Here is a 12,507-nt window from a genome sequence, read left to right as displayed (position 1 = left end):
CAGTTTACATCACACCTTTAATTCCTTACTTTTTAAGGCCTCACAGATGGTATCTTAACACATGAACGACACATACCGTTGGTCTGTCGCGGCTACTTTGTTAAATCATCGTAAAATTAAAAAAATTGTTGTGCTTTTGTTATTTTCCTCCTTTTGCTCGTATCCAGGAACATTCAGAAAATGTTAGGTATGCGCCTGTAACAGCAGCTGTGGGTCCCGTGCATGTTGTTTGTAATCTGACATCAGCACAGCGTCACTGTCCGTCCTAAAAATAACCGAGTGAAAGACATCCAGTCCGTCCCAGTGACTTGGCAAAAGCCCTCTCGCCATGCGGCCCGCTCCATGTTGATCCGACCAGCTGCTCGGCTGCAAACAACTTTCAGAAAAGGACGATGAGCCGTTATTTCCCCTCTCTTCTCCTGTGGTAAGTTTTCATTCGTTGGTTCTTTACTTCAATTTCACGGCATTTGTTGACAGGGAACGTACTGTTCGACCTAAAAGGAGATTTCCGAGTCACGCTATTGCAGCTGATGGCACAACTCATGAGCCAAAGGTTCTTGGTAGTCCGAGCAAACAACACGGTGATGGCACCCTCAGAAGACGAGGGTCTTTAAAACAACAACAACAACATGTTGGTTCTTGTTCATGCATGTTGGAAAATCACGAAAAGCCAAATGTGAATGGTCATTAGTAATACATGTTTTTTTACTTTCCCCCTATTTTTAGGCTTTTTCATGTGCACCATTGTAAAAAAACATTTTAAATATATTACTCTGCTACTTCTCACTACATTTTTATTGAAATCTAAAATGTCTTTGACATAAAATATCCTGTTTTCAGTACTGATTTGGAATAAGATTTATTTATGGACCTCATGGGGAAGTAATCGATTTTCTCTTGTCAATAAATTTTGTTTAAAGAGTTGTTTTTCTACATTTCTTTCTTTCAAATGTTTATGTATTTTTTCTACATTTTGCAGGTAAACCCTGGACCGGATTTTTGAACATTCCCTCCCATAGAAGATCTGACCTACATTTTGAACTAGAGTTGACCATGGTGCGTAATGTGGACGACCTGGACTTCTGCCTGTCCTCTCATCCTCAGAGCATCCTGGAGGGCTTGCGTTCACTCTGCTCTCACCCCAAACTGGTCGACGTAACGCTGAGCGCGGGAGGCCGGGACTTCCCCTGTCACCGCGGCGTGCTGGCCCTCTGCAGCACGTACTTTCACAGCATGTTCTCGGGCGACTTCGTGGAGAGCATAGCCGCACGCGTGGAGCTGCACGATGTCGACCCCGACACCCTCGGCCGCCTGCTGGACTTCGCCTACACGGGCAAACTAACCATCAACCAGAGCAATGTGGAGGGGCTGATCTGCACCGCCAGCCAGCTGCAGTTCCAGACGGTGAGGGCCGTCTGCAGCCGATACCTCCAGCACCAGATCGACGCGACCAACTGCCTGGGAATCCTGGAGTTCGGGGAGATCCACGGCTGCCCGGAGGTGGTGGCCAAAGCGTGGGCCTTCCTCTTGGAGAACTTTGAGGCAGTGCAAAACGGTGAGGAGTTCCTACTGTTGAAAAAAGACAGCCTGGTCGCCTGCCTGTCCGATGAAGGACTACAAATTCGGTCAGAATGCACCCGTGTGGAGGGCATCCTGAAGTGGGTCAGTCACCACAAGGAGTCTCGGCTCTGCCACCTCCCTCAACTCCTCACCTTGTCCCGTCTCGCTCTGCTCAGCCTGGACTACCTGGCCGACACCCTGCTGAAGGACAGTCTGGTTCAGGCCTCCCCCAGCTGCAGGGAGGCTGTGGAAAAAATTCACAGAGAGGTTAGCGACTTTCTCCTTTTCACCCTTCATCTTTGTTTGCTTGACGCGAGTATAGATTTCCAAAAACAATGATTATTTTTTAACTCTTTCTAGAAAGTGGATTTGGCCTCAGAATATTTGGACAGAGTCACCCCGCAGATTCCACAACCAAACTTGCAAGAGGTGCTGTTTGTAATGGGAGGTCGATCGCTGGATGACGATGATGATGATGACGACTCGGATGAAGACGAGGACAGAGACCCAAGACTGCAGAGATTGCTGCCCAGGAACTGTGCCTTCTACGACACAAAGACTAGTAAACAATATTCCTTTTGCCCCATCAGAATTTCAAATTTGTTTAAGTTCCAAATCCACCTCGCAGCAGAAGTTTGTGGGGGAAACGCCCGTCGGATTCCTCAAAACCGTTTGGCAGATGGTGTTGTTCGATCGTTAAAAATTTTGTGCTGACAGAAAAACAGCGCTTGGGGAAAAGCGGTTCCGATGTGACAAAGCTGGATCAGCCTCTCGGTTCCTCAAATGAGCGTTTTATTGCACTGAGCTGGAAGACGCCATCCCCTTTTCCCCATGTTTATTACGTGGGACGATTTCTGGCCTAGTGTTGAGGCAAAACATCTCTGGCCACAATCCTTCAGGTTGTGAAAGAAAAAAATTTATTTACTGACTGTTTCAGGCCAGCAAGCAATAACCTAACTTTAACTTACGGTAATTTGACTCGAATGGTCCCGGAGGACATGAATGCATCTTTGCCTAATTTTCCCGGTTGTCGTACTGCATTTGTGAAAACCTTTATCAAGTTTCCCCTCACTCTCTGAATGATGCTCAAACTCTAACTCCCGTTTTCTTGTCCTCTGCAGAACAGTGGCACGAGCTCCCTAATTTCCCCAACCCGAACAAATGGGGTTACTCTATGGTCTCCTTGAACAACGATGTTTATGTCACAGGTGGGTCGAGTGGGAGCAACGCTTTGAACCGCAGAAAACTTTTCTGGAGTTACGGCAAATGGTTTTGAGCAGAACTCACATTTTTGGATGTTTTTTTTTTGGGAGGAACGCAAAACCAGTTTGACAAAGCGCTCTTGTCTGTCTGTCAGGGGGCTCGCGAGGTTCAAATACCAACACCTGGTCGACCACAGAGACCTGGAAGTACATCACAAAGCAGGGGAGGTGGGTTACCGTGGCACCCATGCTCCGGCCTCGGACTAACCACACGTCGGCAATGCTCAACGGGGAGATTTTCGTCATTGGAGGTAAGAAAATAAACATGTGGTGGCTTAAAACCTGCGAGCGCGATGAAAAACTCCAGCTTCTTAACGTCCCACCTCTTCTGTGTTACGTTGGTCGAATTTATTTCTTTTTTTTTGCGGGTGAATGACCTCAAATATGTCCGGGTTCTGTTTGCACTGCCACATCCTTCCAATGTAAGTTTATATTTACGTTCATGAAACAAGGATGCAGGTTTGTGACTCTCTCTGCTCACATTTCCCTCCTGCAGGTACGACATCAGACAAAGTTGAGGTCGAGCATTACGACCCTTACAGCGACACCTGGGCCCTGACGTGCCCCGCTTTAAAATACGTGACCAACTTCACCGCCACGGCGTGTCATGGGAAGCTCTATGTGATCGGTTCGTGTGCTGTCAAGTACAACGCTTTGACCATGCAATGCTACAACCCTGTTATAGGTAAGGATAAGGATCATAACTTCAGGTTTGTTTAAAAAAAAATACATTACAATATTGCCATAATTATTGCCATCACATTAGTGAAATCATTTGTTGTAGGAGGTATTTTTATTCAATTCTTTGTAATCCTTTTATTACTTGCTATTAACAGTATTGTAACCAATTACTGTATTTATCACCTTGTGTATTTTCTGATATTTCAGTTATTTTCTGATATTTCCCAGAAGAATCTACATGAAATGATCCATGTTCTTCCAACGTATATGATATCTGTCAAACTGCTTGTGATCTTCGGTGCGACAAAAAGAAAAAAATGGATCTTTTTCTGAGCCAAGGCATGAAATGAAAAACAGTATGGATATTTGTCCTTTAGTTATTCTGCTAAATCATATGTTTAAGTGATCATTATTATTATTTTTCTTTACAGATAACTGGATCAGCATTTGTTCGCCCTTCATCCCAAAGTACTTGTCCTCTCCCCGCTCTGTCTGTGTGGACGGCATCATATATCTGGTGGCTGACAACACGAAGAAAGTCTACTGCTATGATCCGGAGGCCAACATGTGGCAGAAGGTGGGCTTCACTGCTGGGATCACCGTTCCGCTCATTCTCAACTCAAGATAAATATGAATGCTAACAGAAATATAGCAAAAATGTAATGAGTCTCATGCTGATGTCAGTTCATATTTAGCTAATTGAGGATTTCCCCCCATAATCCTCAGGTCCAGCTCCTCCACATGCTTCACGAGAACGGCGGCCTGGTGACGCTGGACGGGAAGCTGTTTGTCACTGGCGGCCATTGGAAGGGTATGGAGGGCGACTACGGGGTGGAAGTGGAGTCTTACAACCGGGCGTCCGACACCTGGGAGGTGGAGGGCTTCCTGCCCAGACTCTGGTTCTACAGCGGCGTCTGCACCATCTTCCTCGACCCGTCGCAGTGGCCCGAGCTGTTCCCCGTAGATCTGGCATAGCGGCCTCCTGGCCCGTCCCGTCCCGTCCCGACGGGGTCAGAGAGTTCACAGAGACGTGTTCCTGTCATATTATTTTACAGTGCAAGTTGTCCTGTGGAACAACAGGACGTCATTGTGCCCTATAATAGTGTGCTACGTGATCCTCAGGTATTTGTTGACAGATTTCAGGGCCGGCTTGGCGGCCCGGCTGGTGTTTATTTATTCTTTGTATCATGTGTTTGAGATCTGGATTCCCTTTTTTGTGTTATTGAATTATTGCCAGTGACTCATTAAATCCCTGGAGAAGCGGCTTGTGTTGTTGTTCTTCTTTATGAAATGTGACCACGTGTAAATCCTCTTTGGGGGAAAAACACATATTCATTTTGCCTTTCGGCGGCTCGATCATTAACCCATCGGAATCCAGTGGCTTGGCTCTTGAGGCGTCTGTGCTGCCATGGAAACAGCCAAGCCACGCATTCGGTTCCTATGGCGAAGGCCAGGAAGCGCGCGGTCACCTTGGCAACCGGACACGGGGATTGAGACTGCCGCTGCTAGCAGCAAGTTTCCTGCTGAAGAAGTTCTGTCAGTGATTTATTCTTTCTCCCTCTCAACTCTCAAGTCTTTTTCTTTGTGTAGCTCCCGTCTCTGTAGCACTCATCTTTATTTCTTAATGCACAACTTCAAGGAAATGCTGTGAATGTAGCTTGGGTGGACGTTTGACAGCTCTCTCTCTCTCTCTCTCTCTCTCTCTCTCTCTGTGTGTCGTTAGCTTTATTAGCCATAGCGAGCTAACGTTAGAGCAGCGCCGTCTTGTCGCACGACGCCACTGAAAGGTTGAACGTCACCGGCGGAATGAGCGGTCGACGGGGGCCAGGTGCACACTCGCCTCGACTGGAGGCTGTGATCCAGGTGAGCGACGCGGCCGTCAGCACTTTGACGAGTCGCACCATTCAAACCATAGGGACGCAGGTGGTGGCGTGATTGGGCGGCTGCGTTCCAATTAGCTGCCACTGTACACCTGCTGCTGATTTATGAAGTAAGTGACGTATAAATAAATGAATGAATGTAGAGATGACAGAAAAGGCCCGTTTCATCGCAAATAAAACGCATTTATTTATGTATCTATTCATTCATTTATTCATACTTATGTCATTTTTTTTGTCCTTCATACTGATTGGCACGGGCGTAGCACGGGGGGCAACTACCCAGGGCCCAGGGATGGGGTGGGGCCCTGGAAAGCCCTGGAATTAAAAGGTTTTTGTTTTTGTTTGTAATAAGTGCTTTTCTAAATAATTAGTGTCATAACATGAGTCAAACATTGATTGGCTGAATACGTTGGTTGAGAGTAGGGTGACTGCACAACATTTTTGTCCCTTTTCCCACGTCCCACAAACTGAGACCATGTCCCGCATTTCGATTGGCAGACGCTTTTCACAGACGCTTGTCTAAATTCGGCTTTTACCCAATGGCTGTAGAGAAAGCAGGGAAAGCTGTCATTCGCGCACACGTAACGTGCGCATGTTAGCGCCGCGCGTCGCCGTCTTTGCAGCACACAAGTCATAAAGTATGCAGATGTCGGGAAAATGAAATGCAAAGTACGACCAAGATAACTACGTAACTAAGTAACTATAGTGTTAAGTGTTGTGTGTGTGTGCGTTGAGCTCAGGGAACTCACCAACCGGCAACGTCAAGCAGCAACAGTAAGGAACGGTCCAGACAATATATGGATGTGATGGCTCTCCTCATTGGCACACATCATTTTAAAATGGACTAATGCAATGATGGAAAGCTATTGATTGAGATTGACTAATGATCAAACATTGAATTGAAAGTGTCGATTAGCAGGGAACACTATAACCATCAAGTATTCAGACAAGCTATAGTATAAATAGTATTTATTTTACTCCAGCTCTGTGCTTAAATCCACTACATTCACATATTTGACATTTTCACTACAAATAATATAGTATTATATGATGCATTTTATGAATAAAAATATCTCAAAGACAGTAGCTTAAATGACATTGAACCAGTTACAATAATCATATGCAACTTTCATCATAATGAATCTATAATAACAATTCAATGATCCAACATTTGTAACTTTTAAACCTCCATGGGCCATTCTGCAAAATGAATATACTATACTTTATTTTTACTTGTGCCATTTAGGGTAACACAAATTTTTCATCCACTGTTGTCCTCATAGTCGAACTTTAATAAGTTGGGTCTCTTATGCTTTGCTAAGGAATATGTCGGGGGGATTGGGGGTTGTTGTAGAAGTTGGAGGAATCCCTGCTTCACTCTGACGACTGCTCAGGAGACAGGACTCCGGCCCCTCGAGGTGATGGACAGGAGTCCGGTGTCTCCACGCGTATCTGCCAGATCATCGCCCGCAACCTGGCGGAGCAGCCAGCTGGTAGGGAAAGACAGCTTTTAATTTAAAAAGGCACAGGCATGATCTTTGAACACATCAACAGTACAGACAATAAAGCTGCCATTGCCGGATAACATGTTGTAAGACTGACACTTCTGTATGCATGATCTGCTTTCTCATCTCAGGTGAGAGTTCTGAGGTGAGTGAGCTGGAGGAGAAAAGGGCCCCGAGGGAGCAGCCGTCACCGAGCCGGACGGACCGTGACCAGCTGCCGGTCAAACAGGCCAGTCTCACAGACAGGGTAGGAGTGACACATTCTCAGGTTAAGCTGTAGAGCATTATTCATAATTTTTAGCATTTGTTGTACCTGCATGCCATTATAGTGCACGGTTTGCTCTTTAACAGATGTCACCAATAATGACATGACACATCAAATGAAAAACACTGGTGACATCATCTGAGTAAGATACACAACTTCATCTACCCATTTTTTATTTTGAACAGCAATACACTGAAAATGTTGACTTTTCATGAACATCATAGTTATGATATTGCACCTCAATAAATGGTATATTTAGATACATTTCTTTCTTTTCTTTTTTTTTACAAAAATAAGTATTTCCCACCCTAGCTCTTACAGAGAGAGCATTGGCAAAGATTGACAGATGTTAATGCAGCTCTTATAGGAGTCAGAGTATGTGACACTGTAGATGGTGAATTTGTGCAGTTTTGTTTGGAGATGAGATCAAGAAGGTCGGCCACACTGGGGCATTGACTTCGGGAAAGCTACATGCGTTTGAAATGGAATATGGTTACAGTAAACATCGGTGCTGCGCTGCTCTTTCCAGCGGGGAAAGCCTTCTGGAGCTGAACAAACAAACACTGTGGGAAGCTTGAAACAGCTTTGCATGTACTGTTAGTGAAAACCGAGGGAGTGGAGGGCAGAATTTACAGACTCCCGATTGAATTAATGTAACTTGGCACGAGCGCGTATTTTATGTCATACATTTTTCTTTAATTAGCGGTCATGGAACTACACACATTACACATTACACATGTGTGTGTGTGTCTACTTGCACTCCTATCTTTGTGAGGACCAGTTTGGGTTACAGACCCTTCGGGGTGGGGGACATTTTGCTGTGTCCTCGCAACTTGTTTGAGGGTTAAGACTTGGTTCTAACGTTCAGGTTAGAATAAGGTTTAGATTAGGGTGAGTGGCAAGGAAATGCATCATGTCAACAACTGTCCTCACAAGAAGTACATGGGTGTGTGTGTGTGTGTGTGTGTGTGTGTGTGTGTGTGTGTGTGTGTGTGTGTGTCCATCCCTGCGCACTCGGACACGGGTGCATCTGCATGCATATGCTTGGGTGCATGTGTTTGCACGAGTAAATAAGAGCGGGCAGGGTGGTTTTATGAAGGGTTTCCTTGTGGTCTGTTCAGGTAGACTCAGACCCCCTGTGCTCACACGAGAACCGGCGTCTCCCTTCATAGCCCCCCCACAGTCGCCCCCTCCGTGCAGTGGCTGCTGTTTTTGGGGGGAAAATTGTCAAGGTCACTGGCCTCCTCCCCCGAGACTGTGGAAGAAAAAGCTCATTTTTCATGGGCGCACAAAGCAGGCATTTGTGATAACACTGTGCTCATTCTGCTGCTTCAATCTAATGAACACCCGCTGTTTGCCTTACTTTTGGAACTTATTTTAAAGCCAAAGCTATAAATATAACTTAATTAGCTTGGCAGATATGTATATGTATATAATGTATTCATTTTGTTGATATTTTTAGATGTGTAACAGAACAAGACTAGGTCAAAACCGAGTATATAGCGAGACCATTTATTTTTAATGTGTGAAACTGAAAATTGTTGTGGAACCACTATAAACAACTTTTAATGGATCGTAGCTAAAGCCTGCGGTTGCCAAATAGTGTTCGATGACATAATAACCCAATAAGCCTATTCATGACATTTGCATACTGCCTAGTGTCATAGGCATAGTGTTATCAGTTTGCTTCTCTCCTACTCTCTCTGGTCACATTTAAAACGGCTGAATTCTCATTAAAGCTTTTGTTCTTGACATGTTTTTTCAGTTTCTGTTCTCAGACAAGGGAACATGGATGAAATAGTCACTGAAAATCAGCCATAAGTAAAAGACAACGGCTGTGCAGTGACTTTATATAGGCTAGATGCTCATTCCTGTGAATATAAGCTTCCGTGCGGTCAATTGAATGAGACCATAGACCATGCCTGTGGAGGGAAAGACCAACTTCACACTTGTAGGAAAATATTGGCGACTCTCTCCCACAGAAATTAGCTGAGGCTCGTGCAAAAAGCAGCCAGACTTGTCGCTTTGTGCTTGAAATACAGGCACGAAAGGGGCAGCGCTGACTGTAAACGTCCCCCTGATGATGGGATAGAAAACTTTTCATGACTATTCATTTTGAAAGGGCAACAGCTAATGGAAAAACGCGGTTGGCTGACCAATGGTGTACCTTCCTCACTCGGTCAGCCAAAAAACATAAGCAAGTGTTGCTGCTGTTTGATGCTCACACCTAGAAGTAGCAATGTGAAGAGTGAAGGGGCAGGAACAGCACGAGACTTTCTTTTTTTACCCCTTCAAAATAATCAGAGAAGTCATAACTGGTAATGCAGCTGAAGGATTGATGCGGCCTCACAAGTCAAGAGGTTCACCATGAGACTCCTGTTGTGACTCGTCTATTCCAGTGAAAACTATTTTTCCCTGCAGAACAGCATGATTGTTTGACAGCTTTGCTGTTATGCGATGGTAATGCGACGTGCTAAGCATTAGCTCGGAGGCAAATGACTGTGGCACTCGGATGAAACTACCATATACGGCAGCAGCCTTACGCGCGTTTAACTTTCTCCTTCAGCATCTACTGCCTAAGGCATCATAGCACTAAGTACATCATATACATCATGTTGATTTGTCTCTATCATTTGAGGCTCATATTATAATGTCCCAGCTTTGCCAGTCACTACATATGCGACTTCAAATCTTAACAGTGTCGGGCAATCATTTTATAAAATTGTTGGCTTTTAGTCATAAAATAATATCAGTTCAAGAAGATTTTCAACGAAGAAAACAACCTTATTTTTGAGTTATAGTTTTGTGAAGACATTTGTGTCTGATGGTATTCTTTACAAAGCTGTGAAACACAGATTGTTGCAATAAACACATATCAGTCATATTGCTGGGCTCTGCGCTGTGTCCATTATGGTTTTCAGGCTTGAAATAATATTGTGTTAACTGTGTATTTTGTTGGAAATCGAGTTGGGAATTTTGGAAGTGTTATTGATCCATGAAATAATAAGAGAAACCTTTAAAGTCGAGATTTGTCCCAAGTTGAAATTTGTCTTAGTTTGGCCATTGCTCAAGGACAAGAGTAAAACTACCAGCTCCCCTCACTGCTTTCATGCCAACTTGCTCCACACCTATTGTGATCAGGTTGATGTTTTTTTTTGTAAAATTGCAGTTTGTCAAGCACACTTAACACCTAGACGAAGACAAAGTTTAAAGTCAGCTGCAGGAAGATGTTAATCACGCTGTTGCCATTAATCACTCTTCATTAGTATACTGTACATTTGTTGCTTGGTAAATTTCCGTCAGGGAATTAGTCTCTGCTGGTTTCGTGGCAAATTGATTGGGTTAAGAAAAACACAATATAGCGTGTAAGCTTTGTGAGCTATAGTTCTGGTGGTTTGCTGAGTTTTGTATTGCCCTTGTGCAGAGCCAGGCCAGCTACAGTATTTCACCTAAACTAAGATTACCCATGTAGCTTCATATTTGCTTGTACAGACTTTCGGCAACAAAATGTCAACTATGTTTCCAGTTTCAAACAAGGTTTCCCACCTTTGCCATGTATCCTTGGTAACAGATACTATAGAAGATACCCTTAATTCTCTATCTGGAATCCATCGGATGCTCAAAGTGTCAGACTGTCCACCACAGAATGTGTGACGGTTAAGAAGCACACATATCCTAAATTGCCATTTGTCCCCGAGCTTTAACTCAAGTCTCTTTGACCTGACAGAGGACCTTTAACGCAATACTGGTGAAGTCACACCTGGACTCTGAAAGCCTTCTCCTGTGGCTCCGTGAAGTCACTCTATGTGATCTCTGGTGACCCCACAACATTTGCCCCTGAACCAGGATAAACCTTGACCCAGTTTGTGAGTTGGACGCGGCCTCGGGGAGGTTGGAGAACATGTTGGGTTGAATTCTGAACCCTCTGTGTTGCTTTTGGAGCCCGGCCAGTGTGCATTTTCTCAGCCATAGACTTCCATAGCCCACTGCCTGAACACTTAGCGACCGCCTGCATAATGCCGCAGTGTGGCAGACAGTTAGATAAAGATAAACTCTTGCTGAATGATTTCTGACACCAACTGCCATTTGCCAGTGCACTCTGAAAATCTTAAATCTCCTGGGTCTCTGCATAAGAACCTTGTCAAACACAGTTGGACTTAAAAAAAACACCCCAAAAAAAACCCCTCTCTGTTTTTAGGGATTGTGTTACTGTCCTTTTTTTCTAGTTTGTTTTTTCTGCTGGCACAAACCCGTTCATTTAGGCTGCAGTTTGAATGGAACGCAGCCAAGAAGTCTGACTCCCTCAACTATCATGAAATTGTAAAAATTAATTGCCTTCCCTGGAGAAAATATGCTCAAAAGCCCATCCCAGAGCAGGGTTTTTTGATGAAAGTATTCAATTAAACCCTTTCAACATTTGGCATTAGACTACTCATGTTACCTGACTTTAAAGTCATACATTAAGCACACGTTTCAGTTCTTTTTTTGCATGTCATGAGTGTCTAATCAAATGTGAAGCCTTGAACTGATTGACTGTGTGTGTGCGCGTGTGTGTGTGTGTGTGTGTGTGTGTGTGTGTGTGTGTGTGTGTGCGTGCGTGCGCGCACAAGCGTGCTTGCGTGACTAGGTTTTGTATAGCATTGTCCTTGCCGGGGGCATTTGTGTGCAAGGCCAGACACATGCTTGTGAGTACACAGAGTGTATTATTAGTTTGGCTGTATTTACACAGATCACTTTTATCCCTATATGCCATCACAGCAGCTGACGCCGTAACCAAAATGTCCACTCCATGGTAACACACACACACACACACACACACACACACACACACACACACACACACACACACACACACACACACACACACAGCAGCTCCTCGTCCTCACTTCAGTTCTCCCCGTTTGTTATCCCACATTGTGTAATTGTGGCCGGTGATGATACATAAACAGCTTTCACAATCAGCTGGGGCTCTTTCACAGAGTCAGCACTCAGGGGGTAATGTGAGGGGAAAGGGGGGAACGGGTATGTTGTTGAAGTAGGATAGTAAGTTTCTTGGGCAGCTTGGGGGCGATGGACATCCGCTCCAGCTGTGTTTAGGAATCTGACAGATAGTGCACTCCATTAATTCCCTTTATTAAGCCTCTGGGCCCAGGCCAAGCCAGGGAAAACGATTGCAGCTGTAACCCTTCACATGCTGGCTGGACTGCGCACTCACGGCCAGATGTCGCCCTGGGTGAGTCCGAGATGGAGAGAAAGAGGACTGGTGATATGGACTTGTTGCTCGATATGCCTGGAAATATATTTCTGTGTGAATAAACAATAATGGATACACAGTGCTGGCATTACATAGTTGA

General features: G+C 44.7%; 2 protein-coding genes across 8 annotated transcripts in view; both read left to right on the top strand.

The window, feature by feature from the left end:
• The first annotated feature begins 100 nt into the window (after positions 1-100).
• On the top strand, positions 101-4,767 carry klhl30 (kelch-like family member 30). The gene is made up of 8 exons (XM_035648694.2): positions 101-424; positions 980-1,827; positions 1,921-2,122; positions 2,682-2,768; positions 2,918-3,073; positions 3,319-3,507; positions 3,935-4,080; positions 4,230-4,767. The coding sequence occupies exons 2-8, from the start codon at positions 1,054-1,056 to the stop codon at positions 4,476-4,478; spliced, it is 1,803 nt and encodes a 600-aa protein (XP_035504587.2). The 5' UTR covers positions 101-424; positions 980-1,053; the 3' UTR covers positions 4,479-4,767.
• Positions 4,768-4,866: 99 nt separating this feature from the next.
• Positions 4,867-12,507, top strand: part of crocc2 (ciliary rootlet coiled-coil, rootletin family member 2) — a 34,865-nt gene continuing 27,224 nt past the window's right edge. For 6 of the 7 annotated variants that reach the window (XM_035648676.2, XM_035648680.2, XM_035648677.2 and 3 more), the window contains exons 1-4: positions 4,867-5,039; positions 5,227-5,366; positions 6,738-6,876; positions 7,020-7,135. In XM_035648676.2, coding sequence (XP_035504569.2) covers positions 5,310-5,366; positions 6,738-6,876; positions 7,020-7,135 — 312 coding nt within the window. In that variant the 5' untranslated portion in view covers positions 4,867-5,039; positions 5,227-5,309. Of the gene's footprint in view, positions 5,367-6,737; positions 6,877-7,019; positions 7,136-12,507 lie in introns of all 7 variants that reach the window. The other variant, XM_047336926.1, reaches the window with a different exon arrangement.

The sequence above is a fragment of the Scophthalmus maximus genome, chromosome 13, assembly GCF_022379125.1.
Source record: "Scophthalmus maximus strain ysfricsl-2021 chromosome 13, ASM2237912v1, whole genome shotgun sequence".
Lineage (NCBI taxonomy): Eukaryota > Metazoa > Chordata > Actinopteri > Pleuronectiformes > Scophthalmidae > Scophthalmus > Scophthalmus maximus.
This window is presented reverse-complemented; position numbering and strand designations above follow the sequence as displayed.

Bases quoted from the DNA above. Each gene is read 5' to 3' on its own strand.
- klhl30 (XM_035648694.2), top strand. From the start codon at position 1,054: ATGGTGCGTAATGTGGACGACCTGGACTTCTGCCTGTCCTCTCATCCT. The intron at 2,769-2,917 runs GTGGGTCGAGTG...TCTGTCTGTCAG, and splicing joins CAACGATGTTTATGTCACAG to GGGGCTCGCGAGGTTCAAAT. The intron at 3,074-3,318 runs GTAAGAAAATAA...TCCCTCCTGCAG, and splicing joins GGAGATTTTCGTCATTGGAG to GTACGACATCAGACAAAGTT.